Here is a 24,376-nt window from a genome sequence, read left to right as displayed (position 1 = left end):
TGCTTTTATAGATGCTGTGAGACACCACTATGATACAGTAGCAATTTATTATAGCTACTGCTGCTTTATTTAATGTTATTTTGAGTATTTTAATCCTTCAAATGTAAAGCCAAAAATTCCAGTATTCAAAGTGTATGGTATGCTATGTGTTGTTTAGGAAGAAAATACATCTAAAAAAATAAGCTTCTGGTTAGTACTGAGTTTTGTTTTGGAGAGCTTTGTTGCTGTTCAACTAGATAGGATGACTTTAAAGTTCATTTGGAAATATAAAAGGTAGAAAATCTCTGAGGGGGGGAAAAATATATATATATATATTTTTTAAAACAAATAAGTGAATAACAGGACAAGCCATACAAAATAGTAAAAGCCTCAATAAGTGTGGTTCTAGCATGTAACAGGAAGGTCAATGAAGCAAAATAGAAAGAACAGAAATAGACTAACACTTGAAAAGCTAATATGTGGTAAAGGTGATATCTCAAATCACTAGGAGGAAAATAGGTTGTTCAATAAACTGTTAGGATAACTCACTATTTAAAAAAACAAGAACACTATACACCAGGGTATATTCCATATGAATCAAATAGTAAAATGTAAAAAATGAAAAACAACACTAGAAGGAAATATGGCAAAGTTCTTTAATAACTTTAGACTAAGAAAGGCCTTTTTAACTGAACTCAAAATCCACAAACTGACAAAAATAAATGGAAAGATATCCTGTGTTCATGGATTGGAAGAATTAATATTCTTAAATGTCCATACTACCCAAAGCCATCTAGATTCAATCCAATCACTATCAAGATTGCAATGGCATTTTTTAAAGGAGTAGAAAAAGCAATCCTAAAATCTATATGAAACCACAAAAGACCCCAAAGGGCCAAAGCAATCCTGAGAAAGAAGAAAAAGGCAGGAGGCATCACAATTCCTGATTTTAAGCTATGTTATAAAGCTACAGTAGTCAAAACAGTACAGTACTGACATAAAAACAGACATAGACCAGTGGAGCAGAATCGAGAGACTAGAAAGAAACCCATGCATATAATGCCAGCTAACGTTTGACAAGGGAGCCAAGAAAACTCAATGGAGAAAAGAGTGTCTCTTCACTAAATGGGGCTGGGAAAAATGGATATTTACATGTAAAAGAATGAAACTAAACCCCTATCTGAAACCACTCACAAAAATTAATTCAAAATGGATGAAAGACTTAATTAAATGTAAGACCTGAAACCATAAAACTCCTAGAAGAAATCATAGGAAAAAAGCTTGATGTGGGTCTGAGCAACAGTATTTTAGATATGACACCTAAAGCACAAGGAACAAAATAAAAAATAAATACATGGGACTAAAAAGCTTCTGCACAGCAAAAGAAATGATGAACAAAATGAAAAGACAACCTACGGAATGGGAGAAAATATTTGCAAACCATGTATCTGATAAGGGGTTAATACCCAAAATATATAAAGAATTTATACAACTTAATAACAGAAAAACAAATAATCAGATTTTTTTAAGTGGGCAAATGATTCTTCTTTTTCTGGCCACGCTGCATGGCTTGTGGGATCTTAGTTCCCTGACCAGGGATCAAACCCAGGCCCTAGCAGTTAGTCCTAACCACTGGACCGCCAGGGAATTCCCAGGGGCAAAGGACTTGAATAGACATTTTCCCAAAGATGATGTTCAAATGTCCAACACGTACATGAAAAGGTGCTCAACATCACTAATAATTAGGGAAATACAAGTCAAAACCACAATGAGGTATTACTTCACAGCTGTTAGAATGACTATCATCAAAAAGATGAGAGATAACAAGTCCTGGTGAGAATATAGGAAAAAGGAACCCTTGTGTACTGCTGGTGGGAATGTAAATTGGTGCAGCCACTACGGAAAACAGTATAGAGATTCCTCAAAAAATTAAAACTAGAACTGCCACATGATCCAGCAATTCCACTTCTGGGTATGTATCCAAAGGAAATGAAATCACTATGTTGAAGAGATATCTGCACCTCCATGTTCACTGCAGCATTATTTACAATAGCCAAGACACGGAAACAAACTAAGCGTCCATCTACAGATGAATGGATAAAGAAAATGTGGTATAGATATATACAGTGGATTATTCAGCCATAAAAATAGGGAAATCCTGCCATTTATGACAACATGGATGGACCTCAAGGGCATTAAGCTAAGTGAAACAAGTCAGAGAAAGACAAGCACTGTATGATATCACTTACGTATGGAATCTAAAAAACAAAACAAACTCCCAAAAACCCAGAACAAAAATGCCAAACCCATAGAAAAAGAGATCAGATTTGTGGTTACCAGAAGTGAAGGGTAGCAGGTAGGGGTACTGGATGAAGGCGGTCAAAAGGTACAAACTTCCAGTTATAAGATAACTAACTACTGGGGATGTAAAGTATTACATGATGATATAATTAACATTGCTGTATGATGTATTTGCAAGTTGCTAAAAGAGAAGATCCTAAAAGTTTTCATTACAAGAAAAAAATTTTTTTTTCTTTTTTTTTTGGTATCTATACACGATGGAAGTTAGCTAAACTTACTGTGGTCATCACTTTACAATATATGTAAGTCATTATGCTGTAAAGTTATACAGTGCTGTATGTCAATTACAACTCAATAAAACCAAAAGGAAAAAATAAATCAAAGCAAACTAGAAATAAATTTAATTACCCAATTTCCCCTCCTTAAAAAATAAAAAAAGCATGTGGTCTCAAAAAAAAAAAATCCACAAACTATGAAAGAAATTTAACGTCATAAAAATAAGAAACTTCTATATATGAAAAAAAAAAAATCCCACCAAAAGCAAAGTCAAAGCACAACTGACAAAGTGGGGAAAATATCTGTAACTCATATCACAAAAGATTTAATCTCTCTAATGTATAAGATCGGCAACTTAATAGAAAACCAACCAAAGGGTAAAACTAAAATACGATAAATCCAAAGACTTGGGAGCAAATTCTGCTGGCATGGCTGAGGGGAAATAGTCATTCTCATACATCAGTGATAACAGTGAAAATTGGTATGATCCCTACTGATGGCAACTTGTTAATACTCTTCAAAATTAAACATGTACCTTTCATTTTACCTAGCAATTCTAATTCTTGGAATTTATCCTACAAATATATTGCAAACATGTGAAATGGTTTTGCCTTGCAGCATTGTAATATCAAGACAGTATTAAAAAAAAAAGACACCTTAATGTCTATCAGAAGGAGAGTAGTTACATAATAAATTACATACCCAATGGAATATATTCTGAAGCTGTTAATAAACTTTTTTTAAAACAAAACCCCCAAACCCTACAAATAGGCTCTCCTTTATGTACTAATATATAAAGATCTCTGAGATATCTTAGGTGAAGAAAATAAAGTATGGAACAGTGTGTAAATGAGGCAGAAATCTGTGTGCAAGGGGGAAAATGTTAATGTCTACTTGCATATATATACATTAAATAAAATCTCCATAGCATACACAAGCAACTAACAACAGCAGTCTCTTTATCGTTTGATGAGATAGGACCTATGCAGCAAGAAAGTAGACTCCTGGAAATGGAACCGCCAGGCCAATGGATAAATGCACATGTGATTTTGTTAGATGTTACCAACTCCCCTACATAAAGGATGTACCATTTTGCACTACCACCAGCTAGGCATGAGAATGCCTGTTTCTCCACAGCATCTCCAACAGTAAAACTTTTAGAGTTTTTTAATAAACTGGTAAGAAATGATACCATAGTGTGGTTTTTATTTGATTGTTTTCAAATTCAGGTTTGTTGAGGTATAATTTACACAAAATAACACCCACCTTTGTTAGGTTACAGTCTGATGAGTTTTGACGAACATACATTCGTGTAACACTACAACCAAAGTATAGGACATTTTCATCACTCTGAACTGTTCCCTCATGTCCCATTCCACCACCCCTACCCCCCTGACCACTACATATCTCATTTCTGTCCCTACAGTTTTGCCTTTTCCAGAACGTCATATAAATGAAATCACTGTATGAAGCCTTTGTGTCTGGCATCTTTCACATAGCATAATTTTGGTATCAACAGTCTGTTCTTTTTTATTGCTGAGTAGTACTTCACTGTATCATATCATAGTGGTTTTAATTTGAACTTCACTTATTATGAGTGGGTTTGAGCATCTTTAAATATGTTCAAATGCCATCAGACATTCCTTCCTATGAACTGGAACGTTCAAGTTTCTGCCTAGTGTTTTATTGGGTTTCTGATCTCTCATTTTTTGAGAGCTCCTCGTATATTAAGATTAGCCCCTTGTGACAGAGTTTGCAAATACTATTTCCCAGTTTGCCATTGATTTGATAGTATTTTTGGTATGCAAATGCTATTTTTATGTAGTCATCGAGTCAGAGTCTGAAAGGCTTTTGACACTACCAAGTTATAAAGGAATTCATCCATTTTTTTCTTCTAGCTCTTGTATGGTTTCATTTCTTACATTACAGTTGACCCTTGAATGTGGCGCGGGGGGTGGGGGCAGTGAGGAGGGGGTTAAGGGTGCTGGCCCTCTCTGCAGTCGAAAACCTGCATGTAACTTTACAGCTGGCCCTCCCTATTGGCAGTTACCCATCTATGGATTCAACCAACTGCAATTCAAACCAATGTTGTTCAATGTTCAACTGTTTTATCTCTGACCCACCTGAATGTATTTTGGTGTGCAGTATGAGGTTTAGATCAAATATTATTTTTTTCCAAAGTGCTATCCGATGATCGCAACACTACTTATTAAAAAATGCATCTTTTCCATAGTGATTTGAGATGGTGATATCCACACACCAAATCTCCTTAAGTATGAAAGTCTAGTTTTGGAGTTTCTATTCTGTTCCATTGATTTGTCTATGGTATTACCACACCACTCTCTTCTAATTGTAGAGGCTTTATAGTCATAGTATGTTTCAATATTTGGTGGGGCTAGCCACACGCAACTTATTGCTCTTCTCTTTCAGGGATTTCCTGACTATGCCTGTTTGTTTATTTTTCCATATAAATTTTATAATTAATCTGTGTCCTGACGAAGAAAACTTGAGTTTTTTATTGGGACTGTGTTTATTTTTTAACATGGGGAGAAAGTGACAACTTTGTGATACTGAAACATCCTTTTCAATAATACAGAATATCTTTCAATTTGTTCAAGTCCACATTTGTATATTTTAGGAATGTCTTAAAGTTATCTTCATATAGCTTTTAAACTTTTGCATTAACTTCATTCTTAAGTATTTCTTTTTGTTGCTACTGAAAATGGGAATTTCTATTCCAGTGTATCTTCTAGGTGGTTACTGTATATACATAAAGGTTATAGATTTTTGTGTATTAACCTGAAGAAAACACTTTCAACTGTACAACCTAGTAATTTGATTTCAAACTAGATCAAAAATTGTTGGATTCAAAAGCATGTTACATTTGAGTTCAAAGTAGGTTTAGAGTTTTGGTCTTGTTCTCTGTAGCAAGTATTCACATCACAAAATTCATCCACACTAACAGCACATTCTATTGATAATCCTAGAAAGAAGTACAGGACAAAATAAACCTAAAAGATAAAACTAGACATCTTTTCTTCAAGATGGTCTTTTGAGGTTAAAATTAATGCCAACAGAGGAGAATGCTCATATCAGTATCTGTTTGGAGAAAGAACTTCAGAAGTGAGCATGTTACTACGGTCACTTTTTAAAAACAAGACATGTACTTAAAATGAGTGGAGAGAAAGAAGCACTCTCTGTTTCTCCTATGTGACAGAGATACTAATAAAGACATTTGAATTAAGATCTGTCTTCAGGTAACCTGATACAGGAATGCTGGAGGGTTATACTAATGTTTAATCTAAAAACATTTTCATCTATTAAACTATACTCATGATAGACCAGTCACAGAGGTGAAGACTTAAGAATTCCAATGGAAAAAATCATAACACGTGAAACAACAAAGACATGTCATACAAGAAGTTCACTGTTCATATACACAACAGCAACAACTTTACTATGTACCCATTTTTATAAGGTAGAACATGTTTCCATTGTCCATGATTGTATTACTATCAACAATAAAAAGACTATATAGATTTTTTTCCTTCTTTTCTTCTTCCCCCACCCTGTTTTGTTTGTTTTGAACTTTACAGGTGTGCTATCAAGGTACTCTAGTATTTCAATACAGACTCAATGATTATTTACTGATTGCTTCCTAACCACTTTAATTCAATAACAAATCTTTTAAAATTTGACACTTTCAAAATAGTATATATTCTGGAATCTCTCCCCTGCCACCAGCTAAACCTTATGAGAAGTGAATTGTAAGAAAAATTAGAGAAACCAGAAAACTTTATTTATTACAAATGGCAAGGAAAGGAGAACTCCGAAGTCACTGTACTACTTGGGCTTAACAGAATATTCCCTCTATCACCAAGTCTTATCTCTAACAGATAACATGTGAGAAGATTCCACATGAGTGAAAACAGAAAATGCAATTACATTTTATTGTAAGAAATTTGGAAAAGTATTTTTAACAAAGTTAGCTATTCAAAAAGTGTTACCTTAGGCTGTCTCTTAATAGCTCCTTTTCACAAGTGTGAAATTTAATGAAGGCAACAGCATTTACAAGCAAGACCAAAATGGTATCTTAATTACTAGCTGCATTTTCTTAGGCAACAAGAGGTTAAATGGAAAGAGAAATTAGTTTTACAAATGGCATCATGCATCTTTATGTTACACCCCCCCCTCCATCAAGCCACAGATGGTTATGTTTCTTGAACTTACTAATATTGTAGGTAATTTTCTTTTCCTTGGGCACACTCCAATCCATCACAACTCTATATTATATATTATTTTTGAATCATTTTATAAGGACTGCAGCTGTTTATCAGAGTGATTTAACATTTACTGACCACATGAAATGAGCTTTTGCCTTACTGGGCTCTATATGAATATGAAATTGGACACTTGTTGAAACTACTTGCCCTGTAAGTTTGCAGTGTTCTCAATACATACAGTTTGGAGGAATACTTTGACCTGATCTAACTAACTCTAATAAAGGGTTCCTGGTTCAGTTACTACTCCCAAATCTAACAGCCAAACTCTGGAGTAAAGTCACGGCTAATGTTATGTCTGCCTGTCATGTAACTCATGTCTTAAAATAGGTACTCATGAAGGCTTACTGCTCTCCTCAGATGAGCATCTATAAAGCTCATGCATTACAAACAGCCCAGAGACTTTGCTTCTAATCATGGCTGAGTAACTCTTATTGGAATAACAATTCTACATATAACAACTATAAATTCTGGACAGAAACAAAACAAAACACCAACAACTCCCTAAAAGCACTGGAGAGCAATCAGAAGCAGAAAGATTCTGTAGTGGAGGGTTGAGCTTTCCATTTTCTAGCTGGGCAGGACCCAATCCATGCCATGCCAAGAGGCTCAGATAAAAAACTCTATAGTCTTACTTTCTTGTCTCAGAGGAAAGATTTCAGGGCAAATGGAAAATGCCATTTCCTAAGGAGGAAAATGCTACAAAGGAGGGAGCAAAAAACACGTATCCCCAAAGTGTTTATAAACAGTGCCCAAATCTCTAGCTAACCCCTGAAGCACATATGTGAAAAGCAGACTCCAAGTGGCCCTAAAAGGTTAAAAGAACTAAAGAAAAATTTCACCTGCTGCCCACTGTGGAGGAGATGAGTTTCCTGTTTCAGTTCAGCCAACCTAATGGTCTGGTTTTTTAAAAAGAAAAAATCAGTACTCTTAGGAGGAACATAACAGAATCCAAAGTCGTTACAATATATCATTCACAATGTCTAGGATGCAATCCAAATGTACTCCACATAAACAGAAACAGGAAAATGTGAACCATACTCAGAGAGATTCAATGGAGACTGACCCTGAGAGGACCCCATACGGTGAACTTTACATACAAGGAATTTAAAGCAGCTATGACACCGACGTTCAAGGACATCAAGGAGAATATGCTTGTAAGGAATGGAAAGATAAAAACTCAGCAGAGAAGTAAGAACTATATAAAAGGAATAAATTGGACTTTTTAGATTTGAAATTTACAATACCTGAAACAAAAAACTTCACTGGATGAGCGAACGGCAGATGAAGATAACAGGAGGATATATGAAACTTGAAGAGACATCAACAGAGATTAGACAATATTTAGAGAGAAAAAGTATTTTAAAAAACCCAGAGCCTCAGGGACCTGTGGGACAACATGAAAAAGTATAACATGTATGTAACTGGATTCCTAGGAGGAGAGAAAATACAAAAGAAAAAATACCTGAAGGAATGAATAATGGCCATAAACTGACTAAATATGCAAGATATAAACTTGCAAGCTCAGCAAACCCCAACAAACACAAAGAAAAATATGCCTAGGCACAGCCATAATCAAAATGATGAGAATCAAAATTAATGAGAATAATCTTGAAGCAGCCAAAAGAAAAAAACACATTACATGCAAGGAATAATGAATGATTCAAAATGTCTGCTTACTTCTCATCAGAAACAATAAAGCCCAGAAGAAACAATGGATCAACATCTTTAAAGTTCCAAAAGAATAAAAAATAATTAATCCAGAATTCTATATCCAGTAAAAATATCTCAAGGTGAGGGACTTCCCTGGTGGCGCAGTGGTTAAGAATCCACCTGCCAATGCAGGGGACATGGGTTCAAGCGCTGGTCCGGGAAGATCCCACATGCCGTGGAGCAACTACCGTAAGCCACAACTACTGAGCCCGTGCACCTAGAGACCCTGCTCCGCAACAAAGAGAAGCCATCGTAATGAGAAGCCCGTGCACCGCAACGAAGAGTAGCCCCTACTCACCACAACTAGAGAAAGCCCGCGCGCAGCAAAGACCCAAGGCAGCCAAAAAAAAAGAGTTAAGGTGAAATAGAGGATTTTAGATGAAAGAAAACTAAGAAATTTCATTGTCAGCAGATCTGCATTATAAGAAATGCTAAAGGAAGTCATTAGGCAGAAGGCAAAGGATACCAGATGGAAACAGACCTTTACAAAGAAATGGATTAAATGAACCTATCTGGCTGATTCTTATACTTTATATGCTGTGGTACATAAATTTTAACTCTAAGTAGATTATAAAAAAAATAAGGTTATATATTTTAATTCCTAGAGTAACCACTTTTAAAAATACAAAGGAGAATAGTTAAGCAGAAACAGAAGAACAAAAAATAAGGAAATAAACAACAACCATATCAAAAATTACATTAATTTTTAGTGGATTAAACATTCCAAAAGGCAGAGGTTGTCAAAATGGATTAAAAAGACTCAGCTAGATGCTGTCTGTGAGGGATACACTTTAAATAAAAGACACAAATATGTAGAATGTAAATCGAAGAAAAGACATACCATTAAAAAATTAAAAAGTGTGAAAGAGATGAATGGAGTGTCTACATGAATATCAAATAATGTAGACTTCAAGATAAAATATATTACCAAAGATATAGAGCAACATTCCATAACAATAACAGGTTCAATTCACCAGGAACATGTAACAACCATAATATGTATGTACATATTAATAATTGGAAATTGAAATTTAAAAAATAACGACAGCATCCCAAAACATAAAATACTTAGGATAAATTTAATAAAACATGTTTCTAACCTTTACACTGAAAAGTATAAAACACTGCAGAGAATTATTAAAGAGGACTTAAGAAAAACTGGAGATAAACTATGTTCATGGATTGGAAACCTCAATACAGTTAAACAACATGGATTTGAACTGTGCTGTTCACTTATACGTATATTTTTTCCAACAGTAAATACTACATTACTACACAATACCCTGGTTGGTTGAATCTGTGGATGTGGAACCACAAATACAGAGGGACTGCACAGCTGAAGGAACCATGTAGTTGGAGGGCCAACTATGAGTTGTATGTGGATTTTCAACTGTGCAGAGGACTGGGGCCCCAAACCCATGTGTTGTTCAAGGATCAACTGTATTGTTAAGATGTCAGTTCTCCCCAAACTGATTAATCAATCCAACCCCACTCAAAAGCCCAGCAGGTTTGTGTTCACAGAAATTGGCAAGCTCTTTCTAAAATTTATATAGAAATTGATGGCCAAAATAATTTGAAAAAAGAACAAAGATGGGAGATTGATTTCAAGATTTACAACAAACTTATAAAAATCAAAACTGTTATTGGGTAACATATATTCTGGAACACCTGAATACGCGACTGTATAAAAAAATGAATGTCAACCCTTACTCAACCCTTACTTCACACCACAGACAAAAACTTACTTGAAAAGGATGCAAGACCAAACCTTCTAAGAAGAAAATGTAAGAGAAAAATCTTTGCAACTTTGGGGTAGGAAAAGACTTCTTAAGATCGGACTCTAAAAGCAGGAACTCTAAGATTTAAAAAACTGATAAACTGAATTTAAAACTTAAAATTCTGTTCCTTAAAAAGACCCCACCATTTAGTAAACAATATATTAAGTAAATTATACATATATCAAAGAGCCCATATCCAGAATATATTTTTTAAAAAACAACTTACAACTCAAGACAAAAATAATCCAATTTAAAAAATGGGTAAAATAATGGATTAAAACTTGAACATAAGACCTGAAACCTTAAAACTCCTAGAAGAAAAACACAGGCAGTAAGCTCCTTGACATGAGTCTTGGCAATGATCTTTTTGAATCTGACACCAAAAGCAAAGGCATCAAGAACAAAAATAAACAAGGGGGACTACATCAAACTTAATAGCTTCTGCACAGCAATGGAAACCATGAACAAATTGAAAAGGCAATCTACTAAATGGGAGAAAATATTTGCAAATCATACATCTGATAAGGGGTTAATATCCAAAATATATGAAGAACTCATGAACTCAACAGCAAAAAAACATAAGCAATCCAGTTAAAAAATGGGCAGAGGATCTGAATAGACATTTTTCCAAAGAAGATATACAGATGGCCAACATACCATGAAAAGGTGCTCAATATCACTAATCATCAGGGAAATGCAAATCAAAAGCACAATGAGAGATCACCTCACACCTGTTAGAATGGCTGCCATCAAAAAGACAAGAAATGGGCTTCCCTGGTGGCGCAGTGGTTGAGAATCTGCCTGCCAGTGCAGGGGACACGGGTTCGGGCCCTGGTCTGGGAGGATCCCACATGCCGCGGAGCGGCTGGGCCCGTGAGCCACAATTGCTGAGCCTGCGCGTCTGGAGCCTGTGCTCCGCAACAGGAGAGGCCGCGATGGTGAGAGGCCTGCGCACCGCGATGAGGAGTGGTCCCCACTTGCCGCAACTAGAGAAAGCCCTGGCACAGAAACGAAGACTCAACACAGTCATAAATAAATAAATAAATAAAAGAACGTGAATTTAAAAAAAAAAAAAAAAGACAAGAAATAAGTGTTGGTAAGGATGTGAAGAAAAAGGAACTCTAGTGCACTGTTGATGGGAATATAAATTGGTGCAGCCACTGTAGAAAACAGTATGGAAGTTCCTCAAAAAATTAAAAATAGAACTACCATATCATCCAGCCATTCCACTTCTGGGTATTTATCTGAAGAAAATGAAAACACTAATTTGAAAAGATATATACACCCGCATGTTCACTGTAGCATTGTTTAGACTAACAGCCAAGACACGGCAGCAACCTAAGTGTCCATCAATGGATGAATGGATAAAGAAAATGCCATACACATATTTAAATTTTTAAAAATGGAATATCATTCAGCCATAAAAAGAAAGAAATCTGGCCACGTGGGACAACATGGATGGACCTTGAGGGCATTATGCTAAGTAAAATAAGTCAGACAGAGAAAGCCAAATACAGCATAATCTCACTTATATGTAGAATCTTAAATAAACAAACAAACTGAGCTCATAAATACAGAGAAGAGTTTGGTGATCGCCAGAGGCAGGGGTTGGGGGGTTGGGGGTGTAGGGTTACACAAAACGGGTGAAGGGGGTCAAAAGGTACAAACTTCCAGTTACAAAATAAATAAGTCATGGGGATATAATGTACAGCATGGGGACCATAGTTAATAATACTGTATTGCATATTTGGAAGTTGCTAAGAGAGTAAATCTTAAAAGTTCTCACCACAAGAAAAAAATTTGTAACTACGGTGATGGATGTTAGCTAGACTTATTGTGGTGATCATTTTGCAATATATACATATATCGAGTCATTATTTTACACCTGAAACTAATTTAATGTTATATGTCAATTACATCTCAATTTAAAAACTGGGTAAAAGATTTGAACAGATATTTCACAAATGAAGATATATGAATGGCCAACAAGCACATTAGGCATCAAAGAAATTCAAATTAAAGCCACAAGATTGAGAACAACAAAGCTGATGAGTTTATGGCACAATCAGAACCCTCATATACTTCTGGTGGGTACATAAAATGACATAACCACTTTTGAAAACTATTAGGCAGTTTCCTACTACAAGCATTTTCACATCTAAGTATATACACAATAGAAGTTAGTATAAATGTCACTAAAAGATTAGTGTCACTATTCATAACAGTCAACAACTGGAAAGAACTCAAATGACTAGTAACAGTAACATGGAATATTCTATGAGAATGAACCAAACTGTTGTGGAAGAATTTCACATAGTGCTGAGTAAAAGCAGCCAGACACAAAAGAAAGCCTATTATTCCACTTACGTAAAAGTTCAAAATAAGAAAAAACTAACCTATCATGATATAAGGTGAGACAGTGATCATTTTTAGATAGTAAATACTGGAACGGGCTACAAAGGGAGACCTCTGTGGTTCTGGTAATGCTGTCTTTATATTCCTGGGTGTGGTTTTGTGAGTGTTTTTATTATTGAAAATCCACCAAGCAATATATTTATGATTTTTTGCACTTTTCTGTATGCATGTTATATTTCAATAAACCTTTTCTTAAAAAGCTAGAAAGGAAAGATGTATCACCTACAAAGGACCAGGAATTAGATGACTAATTTCTTTACTTCAACAATGAAAGCTAGAAGACAGGGCAATAGTATCTCAAATATGCCAAGAAAAAACATATCTCAGCCTAGAATTCTCTATCAAAGTGTGTTTTATGAATGAAGACAAAATATAGACATTTTCAGACCAAGAAAATATCATTTGCCACTGATAGACCCTTATTAAGGTAAATTTTAGAAGACAAATTTCAGGCGAAAGTAAAATTATCTAAGATGGAAGGGCTGAGATGTGAAAGGGAATGATGAGCAGATATACTGATTAAAATATGGGCAAATCTAAATAAAATACTGATTGTATAAAGTGGTACAAAAAATGTTTGATTTGTAAGAGAAAAATAGAATGGGACCAATATAAAATCCAGTGTATTGTTCAAACTTGTATTCAAAGTTAGACTATTCTAAGCTCCTTGTACTATTAATGAGAGTAAAAATACTGCTTATTTTTATACTTTACATGTATGTTATAAAAGCTAGAATAATAACTGAAATAGACAAAAGCATATAAGTTCCCCCAAAATAGATGAACAAAATGGAGAAAAGGAGCAAAACTGAATAAGAAAATCCCTTCAACCCAAAAGATGACAAGGAGGAATAAAAGGAATACAAACAGTGAGATGAACCTAAAATTGTAGAAATAAATTCACAATGAATGAAATGGACACTTACATTAAAAGACAAGATATCAGAACTCTAAAAAATCAGAAAAAATGTTAAACAAACATACAATCTGTTAACAAGAGCCACACTTAAAACATAAAGGTTGAAAGGACATGGGAAACAATAACACTTGTAGGAGAAATTATATGTCTTTGATTTGCTTTAAAATATTCCCTCCAAGGGGCTTCCCTGGTGGCGCAGTGGTTGAGACTCTGCCTGCTAATGCAGGGGACACGGGTTCGAGACCTGGTCTGGGAAGATCCCACATGCTGCGGAGCAACTAGGCCGTGAGCCACCACTGAGCCTTTGCGTCTGGAGCCTGTGCTCCGCAACAAGAGAGGCCGCGATAGTGAGAGGCCCGCGCACCGCGATGAAGAGTGGCCCCCGCTTGCCACAACTAGAGAAAGCCCTCGCACAGAAACGAAGACCCAACACAGCCAAAAAATAAATAAATAAATAAATTTAAAAATAAAAATAAAAATAAAATAAAATATTCCCTCCAAAGAAATAAACAGGGGAAAATTCTGCTATAGCCACATTCTGCTATAAAGTAGGAAATGGGGAAAATCAAACATCCACTTCAACAATAACAAACATTTCTTTCAATAAGTGATGCTAAGATTATTTGTTATCCATGTGTGTGGGGCGGGGGTGGGGGGGGGAGAAAAAAAACAGGATCTCAGCACCTCACACCATACACAAAAACTAAGCCCGGGTAGATTAAAGCCCCAAATGTAAAATGTGAAACTTTAAAACTCTGGAATATCTTTATCACCTCTAGGACTTTCATAGCTAGAGAGCAGAAGTCAATGCCTGACTTCAAAGCTTCAAAAGACAGGCTGACTCCCTTGTTATGGGCTAACACAACTGGTGACTTGAAGTTGAAGGCAATGCTCGTTTACCCTTCCAAAAATCCTAGGACCCTTAAAAATTATGCTAAATCAACTCTGCCTGTGCTCTATAAACAAAGCAACAAAGCCTGGATGACAGCACATCTGTTTACAACATGGTTTACTGAGACCTACTGCTCAGAAAAAAAAAAGATTCCTTTCAAAATATTACTGCTCATTGACAATGCACCTGGTCACCCAGGAGCTCTGATGGAGATATACAATGAGATTAATGTTGCGATCATGCCTGCTAACACAACATCCACTCTGCAGCCCATGAATCAAGGAGTCATTTCAATTTTCAAGTCTTACTATTTAAGAAATACATTTCTTAAGGCTATACGTGCCATAGATAGTGATTCTTCTGATGGATCTGGGCAAAGTCAACTGAAAACCTCTGGAAAAGATTCAGCATTCTAGATGCCACTAAGAATATTTGTGATTCAGAGGAAGAGGTCAAAATATCAGTATTAACAGGGGTTTGGAAGAAGTTGATTCTAAACTTCATGGATGAGTTTTGAGGGGTTCAAGACTTCATTGGAGGAAGTAACTGCAGATGTGGTAGAAATAGCAAGAGAAATAGAAGTGGAGCCTGAAGATGTGACTGAATTGCTGCAATCTCATGATAAAACTTTAATGAATGAGGAGCTGCTTCTTATGGATGAGCAAAGAAAGTGGTTTCTTGAGACAGAATCTACACCTAGCAAAGATGCTATGAAGATTATTGAAATGACAGCAAAGGATTTAGAATACTATGTGAATTTAGTTGATAAAACAGCAGCAGGGCTTGAGAAGATGACTCCAATTTTAAAAGAAGTTCTAACGTGGGTAAAATGCTACCAAACAGCATTGCCTGCTACAGACAAATCATTTGTGAAAGAAGGAGTCAATTGTGCCAAACTTCACTGTCGTTTTAAGAAATCGCCACAGCCAGCCCAGCCTTCAGCAACCGCCACCCTGATCAGTCAGCAGCCGTCAACATCGAGGCAAGACCCTCCACCAGCAAAAAGATTAAAACTCAAGGTTCAGGTGATGGTTAGCATTTTTTATCAATAAAGTATTTTTAAATTAAGGTGTGTACATGTTTTTAGACATAATGTTATTGTACACTTAATAGACTATAGTATAGTGTTTAACTTTTAAATCCACTGGGAAACCAAAAAATTCATTTGGCTTGATTTATTGTGATATTCGCTTTATACTGCGGTGGTTGGGAACCAAAGCTGCATTATCTCAGAGGTATGCCTGTATTCTCAATAGCCAAAAGGTAAAAGCAACCCACGTGTCCATCAATGAATGAATAAGGAAAACGTGTATATACATATAATGGAATATCATTCAGCCTTAAAACGGAAGGAAATTCTGACACATGCTACAATATGAACCTTCAGGATATTATGCTAAGTGAAATAAGCCAGTTACAAAAAGATAAGACTGAATGAGTCCACTTATATAATATTTACAGTAGTCAAAATCATATAAACAGAAAGTAGAATGGTGGTTGCCAGGGGCTGGGGAGAGGGGGAATGGAGAGTTATTGTTTAATGGGCAGAGAGTTTCAGTTTTACAAGGTGAAAAGAGCTATGGAGATGGATTCACAACATTATGAAATTAAAAATTAAAGATGGTTTAGAAGATAAATTATGTATATTTTACAATAAAAAAAGAGGAAAAAAAACTTATTTGAAATAGAATGCAGACCTAAATGTAAAAGGTAAAACTTTAAAACTTCTAGAAGAAAACATTATAAAATAAAATTTTTGTGACTTTGGGGTAAGCAGAGATTTCTTAGGTAGGACACAAAAAGCATGAATCATAAAAGAAAAAATAACTTAGACTTCCTAGAATTTAAAACTTCTGCTATTTGAAGTATACCATCAAGAAAGTGAAAAGGTAAGCTGCTGAGAGAGAATATTCACAACAAATACCTCTGAGAAAGAACTTATATCTAGAATATATAAAGAACTGTTATGACTCAATAATAAAAAGAAAACCAATTTTAAAATGGTCAAAAGATTTGAACAGACACTTCACAAATGATGTACAAACGACCAATAAGCACATGAAAAACTGCTCAACATCATTAGTCTTCAGGAGAATGCAAATTAAACTACAGTGAGATATTACAACATATCCACTAGAATGGCTAAAATGTTTTGAAGGGGATGTGAAGCAACTGGACTCTCATACATTGCTGGTGGGAATGTAAAATGGCACAACCACTTTGGAAATCTACTTGGCAGTTTCTCCTAGAGTTAAATGTCTACTTCCCTCATAATTCAAGAGAAATTTTCCCAAGAGAAATGAAAACATATCTACAGAAAGACTTCCACACAAACATTCATAGTAGCTTTACTTATAATGGCCAAATGCTGGGAAGAACTCAAAAGTCTATAACCAAGTAAACGGGTAAACAAAATCTGATATATCCATACAAAGGAGAATCACTCAGCAACAAAAAGGAATGAACTTCACACAACATTAACGAATCTCAAAAACACGCTGAGTGTAAGAAGCCAGAAACAAAAAAGGACATAGTACAGTCATTTCTCCGTATCCACGGGGAACTGGTTCCAGGACTGGCTGCGAATAACAAAATCTGAGGCTGCTCAAGTCCCACAGTTGGCATATCTGAATTTCCGCATCTGTGTATTCAACCAACCAAGGATCATACCGTATTTACTACTGAAAGAAATCTGTGTATAAATGGACCCGCGCAGATCAAACTTGCGTTGTTCAAGGGTCAATTGTATATCATGCAATGATATGAAACTCTAGAAAAGGCAAGTCTAATTTAGAGTCATGGAAAGCAGTTATGCGCATGCCTGGGGCTGGGAGTGTGGGGGAACCGAATGGAAAGGGGCACAAGGAAACCTTTTATTTTATCTTAATTTTTTATTTTTTGGCTGCGTCAGGTCTTAGTTTTGGCACACGGGATCTTTCATTATGGCCCACAGGCTCTTCATTGCAGTGCATGGGCTTCTCTCTAGTTGTGTGCAGGTTTTCTCTCTCTAGTTGAGGCATGTGAGCTCAGTAGTTGTGGCGTGCGGGCTTAGTTACCCCGCGGCATGTGGGATCTTACTTCCCTGACCAGGGATCAAACCCAAGTCCCCTGCATTGGAAGGTGGATTCTTTACCACTGGACCACCAGGGAAGTCCCCAGGGAAACCTTTTAGAACGATGGAAATGTCACATATCTTGTTTTTGGTAAGGATCACCGGAAGTATATATATTTGACAAAACACTTCAAACTGTACACTTAAAATGGATACATTTTATTGTCTGTAAATTATAGCTCAGTAAAGTTGATTAACATCTCCTCTACATTAGAAGACATAAGCAAGATTTCTCCTTTATAAAACAGGGATAATAGTAGTATCTATTTTCTATGTGCTATGATTAGTAAATGGGCTAAGGTTAGCATTAGGTCAAATGAAACACTTAGGACCTGCCGTATAATATAAACCCAAAAAATGTTAGTGGAATAAAGTTTTCTTAAAGATAAATAACTCTGCACAAGAGTCACTATAAACCAGTGGTTCTCAACCAGGGGCAATTTTGCTCCCAGGGGACAATGGGCAATGTCTGGAGACATTTTGGATCACCATGACTGGAGTGGTGCTACTGGCATCTAGTGGATAGAGGTCAGGGATGCTGCTGCACATTCTACAATGTACACAACAGTCTTCACAACCAAGAATTATCTGACCCAAAATGTCAATACTGCAGAGGTTGAGAAATCTTGCTGTAAACAAAGTGATACAACAATCCACATATGGAAAGAAAATATATAAAGTGCACACAATCAACATGGAACTTCGAGTCCAAAGTGACTATAGTATATTTCTACAAATCAAAAAGAAAAATCAAAACCAACAGGAAAATGAGCAAAGAATAAGAACATGGCCAGTAAACATGAAAAGATCCTCTCCCTGTAGAAAAATACAAAGTGAGTGAGACAGCATTTTTAAACCAATAAAGTGGTAAAAACAAAAAACTCTGACAATACCAAATGTTGGTGCAATAGAGAAGAACAGAAATCTACACTATACACTGCAGGTGAAAGAGTAAATTACAGCCATATATCAATATATATATGAATGTATGTACATATATCAATATACGCATTCCTATTCATGCATTAGTTACCCCTAGGGATGGAGAGGGGAGGAACTTAATTATATCTTAATTTAAATCACAGTTCTGCTCTCTGAAAGCTGTAAGTTTTAAAATGATACCCATTCACCCATTCACCGAACACCTAATACATATCAGGTAACGTGTAAGAGACGCTTCATACTTTTATTCCTCACAATAAATCTATGTTGTAGATATTAGTAGCTCTTTAGGTACAGAGCCAGCTAGTGGCAGAGCCAGGATTCAGGCCAAGGGCTTTCCACTGCAAGGTCCAATCCTGTCTCTCCCACAGCAGTACAATATTATGACCTATGCCCTAATGTTTGACAGTATTAATGCATTCTTGGAAATATTTCTGGTTTTCATCAAAGTATCTCAATCAAGATAATTCTGGAATGGGGAGAAGATAAAGAAAACAGGATGGCAAATTGCAGAGTAAGCAAGGCAAATAAAAGCTATAGACATCTCCCCTAGAAAAATGTGCATAGACATGAAATTATGTATATAATTTCAGTGGTTCACAAATTCCCTGGGAACACCCACGAAAAGGTCTTTGGATCCAGGTTAAGAACGTCTCCTTAGGGGCAAAAAACAGGCCATATTCACTTATAGTATTTGAAGGACCATCCAAATTTCTTTGACCAGAGTTGTACTTTATCAACTGGTGCATAAATGTTCCAAACATTGCTTGTGTTCAGAAATCTTTTGGTTTGCCTCAGTAAAATCTACCATCATTCTTACTCTAACGAGCTCTGTTCCAAACTGTATACGAGAAGTAATGAGACTGATGGTTATATGAGGCTTGTAGAATTAAATTCGATTGGACATCTTGTGTGTAAAGGTTACCTTTGCTGAAGGATGAAAGTTAGAACAAGGGACAACAGACATCAGGCTTAAAAAACAGGGTGGATATTTTCCACATCCGGAAACAATTACTAGTAAGTTATATCCCATCGTATGTCCGTATTTGCAAAAATGCATAAGATCAAACATCTTTAGTTTTAAAACAAGAAAATGCCACACAATCCATTAGCTTATTTTTTTTCATGTGCCATAATCTTTTTCTTTATATTTCCTTCTTTGTCATTTTGGGGTGATGGTTCGTCTTTCCTACCCTCTAGTCTTCTTCAATATTCCCTCATTCTGCCTTTTTTATCTCTTAAGCAGATGTACAGGTATTTAGGTATACAGATTTCATACTTTCTATCAACCTAGTTAATTCTGAATTAGTATCTTTTGTTGCCCACAAATATATACACCTAAACTGGCTAATTTCTTTACCTTTTTTTTTTAAAATTAATTTATTTTTGGCTGCACCGGGTCTTCGTTGCTGCGCGTGGGCTTTCTCTAGTTGCGGCGAGTGGGGGCTACTCTTCGTTGTGGTGCCTGGGCTTCGCATTGCAGTGGCTTCTCTTGTTGTGGAGCACATGCTCTAGGCGTGGGCTTCAGTAGTTGTGGCTCGTGGGCTCTAGAGCACAGGCTCAGTAGTTGCGGTGCTCGGGCTTAGTTGCTCCGCGGCATGTGGGATCTTCCCGGACCAGGGCTCGAACCCCTGTCCCTTGCATCGGCAGGCGGATTCTTAACCACTGCGCCACCAGGGAAGTCCGTATCTTGTGGTTTTCAATTGAGTGTTTTACTATGAATCTTTAGATGGGGAACGGAGACAATGTCCATGCTGTATACCAGTTCAGAGTTATGCTCCACCCAGCACACTATCTCTTCATTTACTTTACAAACGTATGAGTGTTACTATGAGCAGCACCTGTACTACGCACAGAATGGAATTAGTGAACACTTGTGGGAAGACTTCAAAAGTTACAGAAATGTTCTGCAACGTTCTAACTTTTCTTAATGACTAATTAAGCATGTCAACCACAACTTTATTCACGTTTTTAAAGCTATTTATATCTTCAGCCTGCATAACACCTGGGGAGAAACCACTAAAATGACTACTTATAAGTTTGGCAACTAATATTACCTCCTTGGACCTTAAAAAAACCATCTTCCAGTGCTCATATTCATTGGTATAGTATTCAAATCTGTAGATTGTCTATTCTTACCTTTTAAGTATCTTCTATGTTTTGACCATAACCTCCTTCTTCCCATAATTAAGAATAATTATTTGTCCTAAATACTGTCTACATGCCTCAACTTTTTATTTATTTTTATCTAGAAAAAAGTCAGTGTCCTGGAAAGACCAGATTTTCAAGTTTTTAAAACCTAGGTTTGAAACCTGGTTCTGTAAACAAGCTAGCTGAGTGACTTCTGCAAATGTCACTTAACTTGGCTCTCTGAACACTTTTCCCCCTTTCTAAAGCATGCTAAAACACTTATCTCATAATGTAGTTCTAAGGGTGAAATGAGATAAAACATCTCCATTACCTAACACAGTACTTGGCATACAACAGATTCCCAATCAACAGAAGCTACTCCCAGTTTCTAAGCTCCCTGAAAGTAAGAGCACATGTTTCCTTGAATCTTCACCATCACAATAACTAGCATAGTGCTTCACACAACAAAGAAACTCAGAGGATCCCAGGGACTGCCTTAGGAAAAGTTTCCAGCTTTAGACAAATATTTCACTACTATTACTTTTTTTGGAGGCAGCCCTAACTCCACTGGGTGTATTCCATATAAATTTATGTAGAAGTGTTCTAATGATTTTTTAAATTCCTTTAATAACCTTTCAACAACTTCTCATGGTTCTTAGCATACAACGCAAACTCTTTACTATGGCCTAGTTGCTTAGTCCCAGCTTATTCCGCCCCCCCCCACACACACACACACTTAAGACGTCCTAGCCACACCTGGCCTCCACCTGCTCCTCAACTACTACTCTAAGCGTATTTCAGCCTCTCGGTCTATTTTCCTCTAATTGGGATGCCTCCCCCATCTTCACAGGCTGGGCTATTTACAACATCAGGCTCAACCGTGGCCTCCGTAGAGTCCTTTCCTTGATTACTCTGCCTTCGCCTCTACCCTGTGTTATCGTATTCATGGAAGAGCACTTATCACTACGCCAAATTCTTAGTTGTTTCCAAGTGAGGGCACGGACCGTGTCTATTTTGCTTCCAGGTGTATCCCAGGGCCTAGACCTGAGACTAGCACAGAGCAAGCGAGTGACCCTGCGCTACAACTCCTCCTAAAGGCCACCTCCTGGCTTTCAGGCTGGCGCCCGGGTCGTGTGGGGCCTTCACCGGGACCCGCTAGCGTCTCCCCACAACAGGCCCCCTTTCCGGGACCTAAGGGCGCGCACCCCCTTTCCCCCCGGAGGACTAGTCGGGAGGGTCGGACGCCCCTGCGGTCGGGTCACAGCCACGGGGGGATTCTGGATTCGGGGGCAGGGGGTGTGGGCGTTGGGAACTCGTGCAGCCACAGCTGTACGCGGCTTGGTTCTGGGCTCGTGGAACCGGCGCGCGAGCCGCCCACCCCTCCAACCCCTCTCCGACCCGTCTCGAGTCTTTAACACGGACTTCTGAAGTGAGGGGTCTGTGAAGAAGGCGGGCCTCCTTCTCAAGAGTTGTGAGAGAAAGTTTAGCTCTGGTCACCAGAAAACGACTTCGAGGGAACCGACTGGAAAACTCACCAGAGAGCGTAGACTGCACAACCGCCTCGAGAGAACTTGACTGAACGGAGAAATCGCCGACGCGACTCGACCGAGCGCGCGCTTAGCGGGCGCTGAGCCCGCACAGCCGCAGTGAAAGCCGCGCGAGCCCAGGGTGGGGCGCGGAACTGGGGCGGGGCCAGCTACTCTCGCGCGCTGACGTGACGGGTCGTGGCGGAAGGGTGTGGACGCGCAGGCGCCGCAGCGGCCCGGGAGGCAGGGGGCGGGGCCGCGCAGGCGCCGTGAGAGGCGGTAGCGGCGGCGGCGGCGGCGGTGGTAGAGATAGTGGCGGCAGCTGTGAAGGGGTTCCGGGAAGATGGTGCTGATTAAAGAATTGTGAGTAGGATCGGTGGGCGTGAGCGAGGTTCCGGGACGGCGGTGGTGGGAGATTCATTGATTGAGAAGTGGCGGAATATTCCTAAGAAGGAGCGAGCCTCGGGCCGGCCGCTCCCTGCGCGCGCCCCCTCCTCCGGCTCGCGCCCCCGGCCCGCTCGAGGCCCCTCCGCGGCGCGCCCCCAGGCCCCCCTGGCGTTGTCGTGGTAACAGTGCTGCTCTCTCCCCACCCAGGGGCGGAGGCGGCAGGGTCTCGGCCGCAGCGCGTGGCTCAGGAAGGCGCGGCCGGGAGTTTCCGCTGGGACCCGCCTTCTCTCCCTAACCCCCTCACCCCAGTCTGAACCTGGGCCCATCCCCAGGCTCTCGGGTGGGACCCAGCCGAAGCCCGAGGGTGGGGGAGACGCGGTGGGTCTGTGATTTTTCGTCCGGAGTGGAGCCTGTCTGTAACCCGCGGGAGGTGGGCTTGCCAGGTAAAGGTAGCCCTGGTGTCGGGGCTGGAGGTGGGACGTAGGTGCCCTGAAGATCATGCTGGAGTCGGGAGTCCGGAAAACATGCCCTTCACTGGGCAGTGAAGCTCTCCCTTCATGGGAGAGCCATCTTTCTGCTCTGAGTCTCAGTTTCTACATCTTTAAGATGGGGTGACACTCTGGGCTCCGTGTACTTCCTAGGGTTTAGATGAGGCGTTAACATGTGGTTGGTCATATAAAAGGGTTTCCAGGTGCATCAGACCGGCGAAGTGGTTTTGTTGAAAAGTTACGGCATTTCCTACCGGCAGGGATTGTGAATATCACAGGAAATCTGGTTGGTAGGGAATGTTCAGCTGTCACAGCTGGTTCGTGTTGTCAGCATCTCTTGGGCAACTAGGGATTTCGAGTGTGGCCCGTTCTTGGGTTTTTCAAATGCTCTTTTGATTTTAAACTCTTAAAATTCTTGGCTTAATTTAGCTAACTCCGGACAGCTTATTTTTAGTGTTAGTTCTCAAACTTCTTTTAAAAAGTCACTCGTGTCGCTTCTCTGCTTAAAATCCTTTAGACTCCTTATCTCACATCTCACTGAGAATAAAAGCCAATGCCTTTACTATAGCCTAGGAGGTCTTAACACTATTTTGTGCTGTGATTTCAGTTACTGCCCTTCCCTTGCCCATTCCAAGCTCACGAGTTTTCTTGCTGTTCCTCCACTACTCCAGGGAAAGTTCAGTTCAGGGCCTTTCTGCTTGCTGTTCCCTCTGCATGAAGAGCTCTTCCCTCATCTCACTAACTCACCTCCTTTCAGGTCTTTGCTTAAATATCACCTTAGGGAATCCCTCTCTGAAGATCTAATTGCAACTCCCCCCCCCCCCAATTTGGTGTTTGCCTTCCCTGTTTTATTGTTCTCCATTAGCAGTTATCACCACTAACATGCAACACAATAATTATTTTTTCTATTTTACTAGATGTGTTCTCTCACTGCATGTAAACTCCACGAATCTGTTTTGCTCACTCTCACATCCTCAGCTCTTAGAATAGTCTCCAGCACATAGTAAGTGTTCAATAAATATTTGTTAAATAAATTAATGAAAAATTATAACTTTATTCAGTGACAGGGATCCTGAGAAAAGACACATTTTCAGTTAAAGCTTATAGTATTGAACTTTGGCTTTATAAAATTTTTCATCCAAGTCGTTTGTACAATGTATCATGCAAGTGTTATCTCATTTATTACTCTGAAGTTTTTGTAACTGATAAGTGGCAGGTATTAAGACTTCTGGAGGAAA

General features: G+C 38.4%; 1 protein-coding gene and 1 long non-coding RNA gene across 5 annotated transcripts in view; one reads left to right on the top strand and one right to left on the bottom strand.

Annotated features, from left to right (window-relative positions):
• LOC309611323 overlaps positions 1–22,426 on the bottom strand; it is a 61,533-nt gene extending 39,107 nt beyond the window's left edge. The window contains exon 1 of one of the 3 annotated variants that reach the window (XR_014234443.1): positions 22,273–22,426. This is a non-coding gene — a long non-coding RNA (uncharacterized lncRNA). The remainder of the gene's footprint in view (positions 1–22,272) is intronic. The other 2 variants (XR_014234444.1, XR_014234445.1) reach the window with 2 other exon arrangements.
• Positions 22,427–22,496: 70 nt separating this feature from the next.
• The window catches only part of PITPNB (phosphatidylinositol transfer protein beta), a 61,394-nt gene continuing 59,514 nt past the window's right edge, over positions 22,497–24,376 (top strand). The window contains exon 1 of one of the 2 annotated variants that reach the window (XM_082355617.1): positions 22,497–22,626. In XM_082355617.1, the coding sequence (XP_082211743.1) occupies positions 22,607–22,626 (20 nt within the window). In that variant the 5' untranslated portion in view covers positions 22,497–22,606. The remainder of the gene's footprint in view (positions 22,627–24,376) is intronic. The other variant, XM_082355618.1, reaches the window with a different exon arrangement.

Source organism: Balaenoptera borealis (genome assembly GCF_965194805.1).
Source record: "Balaenoptera borealis genome assembly, chromosome: 14".
NCBI lineage: Eukaryota > Metazoa > Chordata > Mammalia > Artiodactyla > Balaenopteridae > Balaenoptera > Balaenoptera borealis.
Note: the sequence above shows the minus strand (reverse complement) of the source record. Positions and strands in the feature narration are given on the sequence as shown.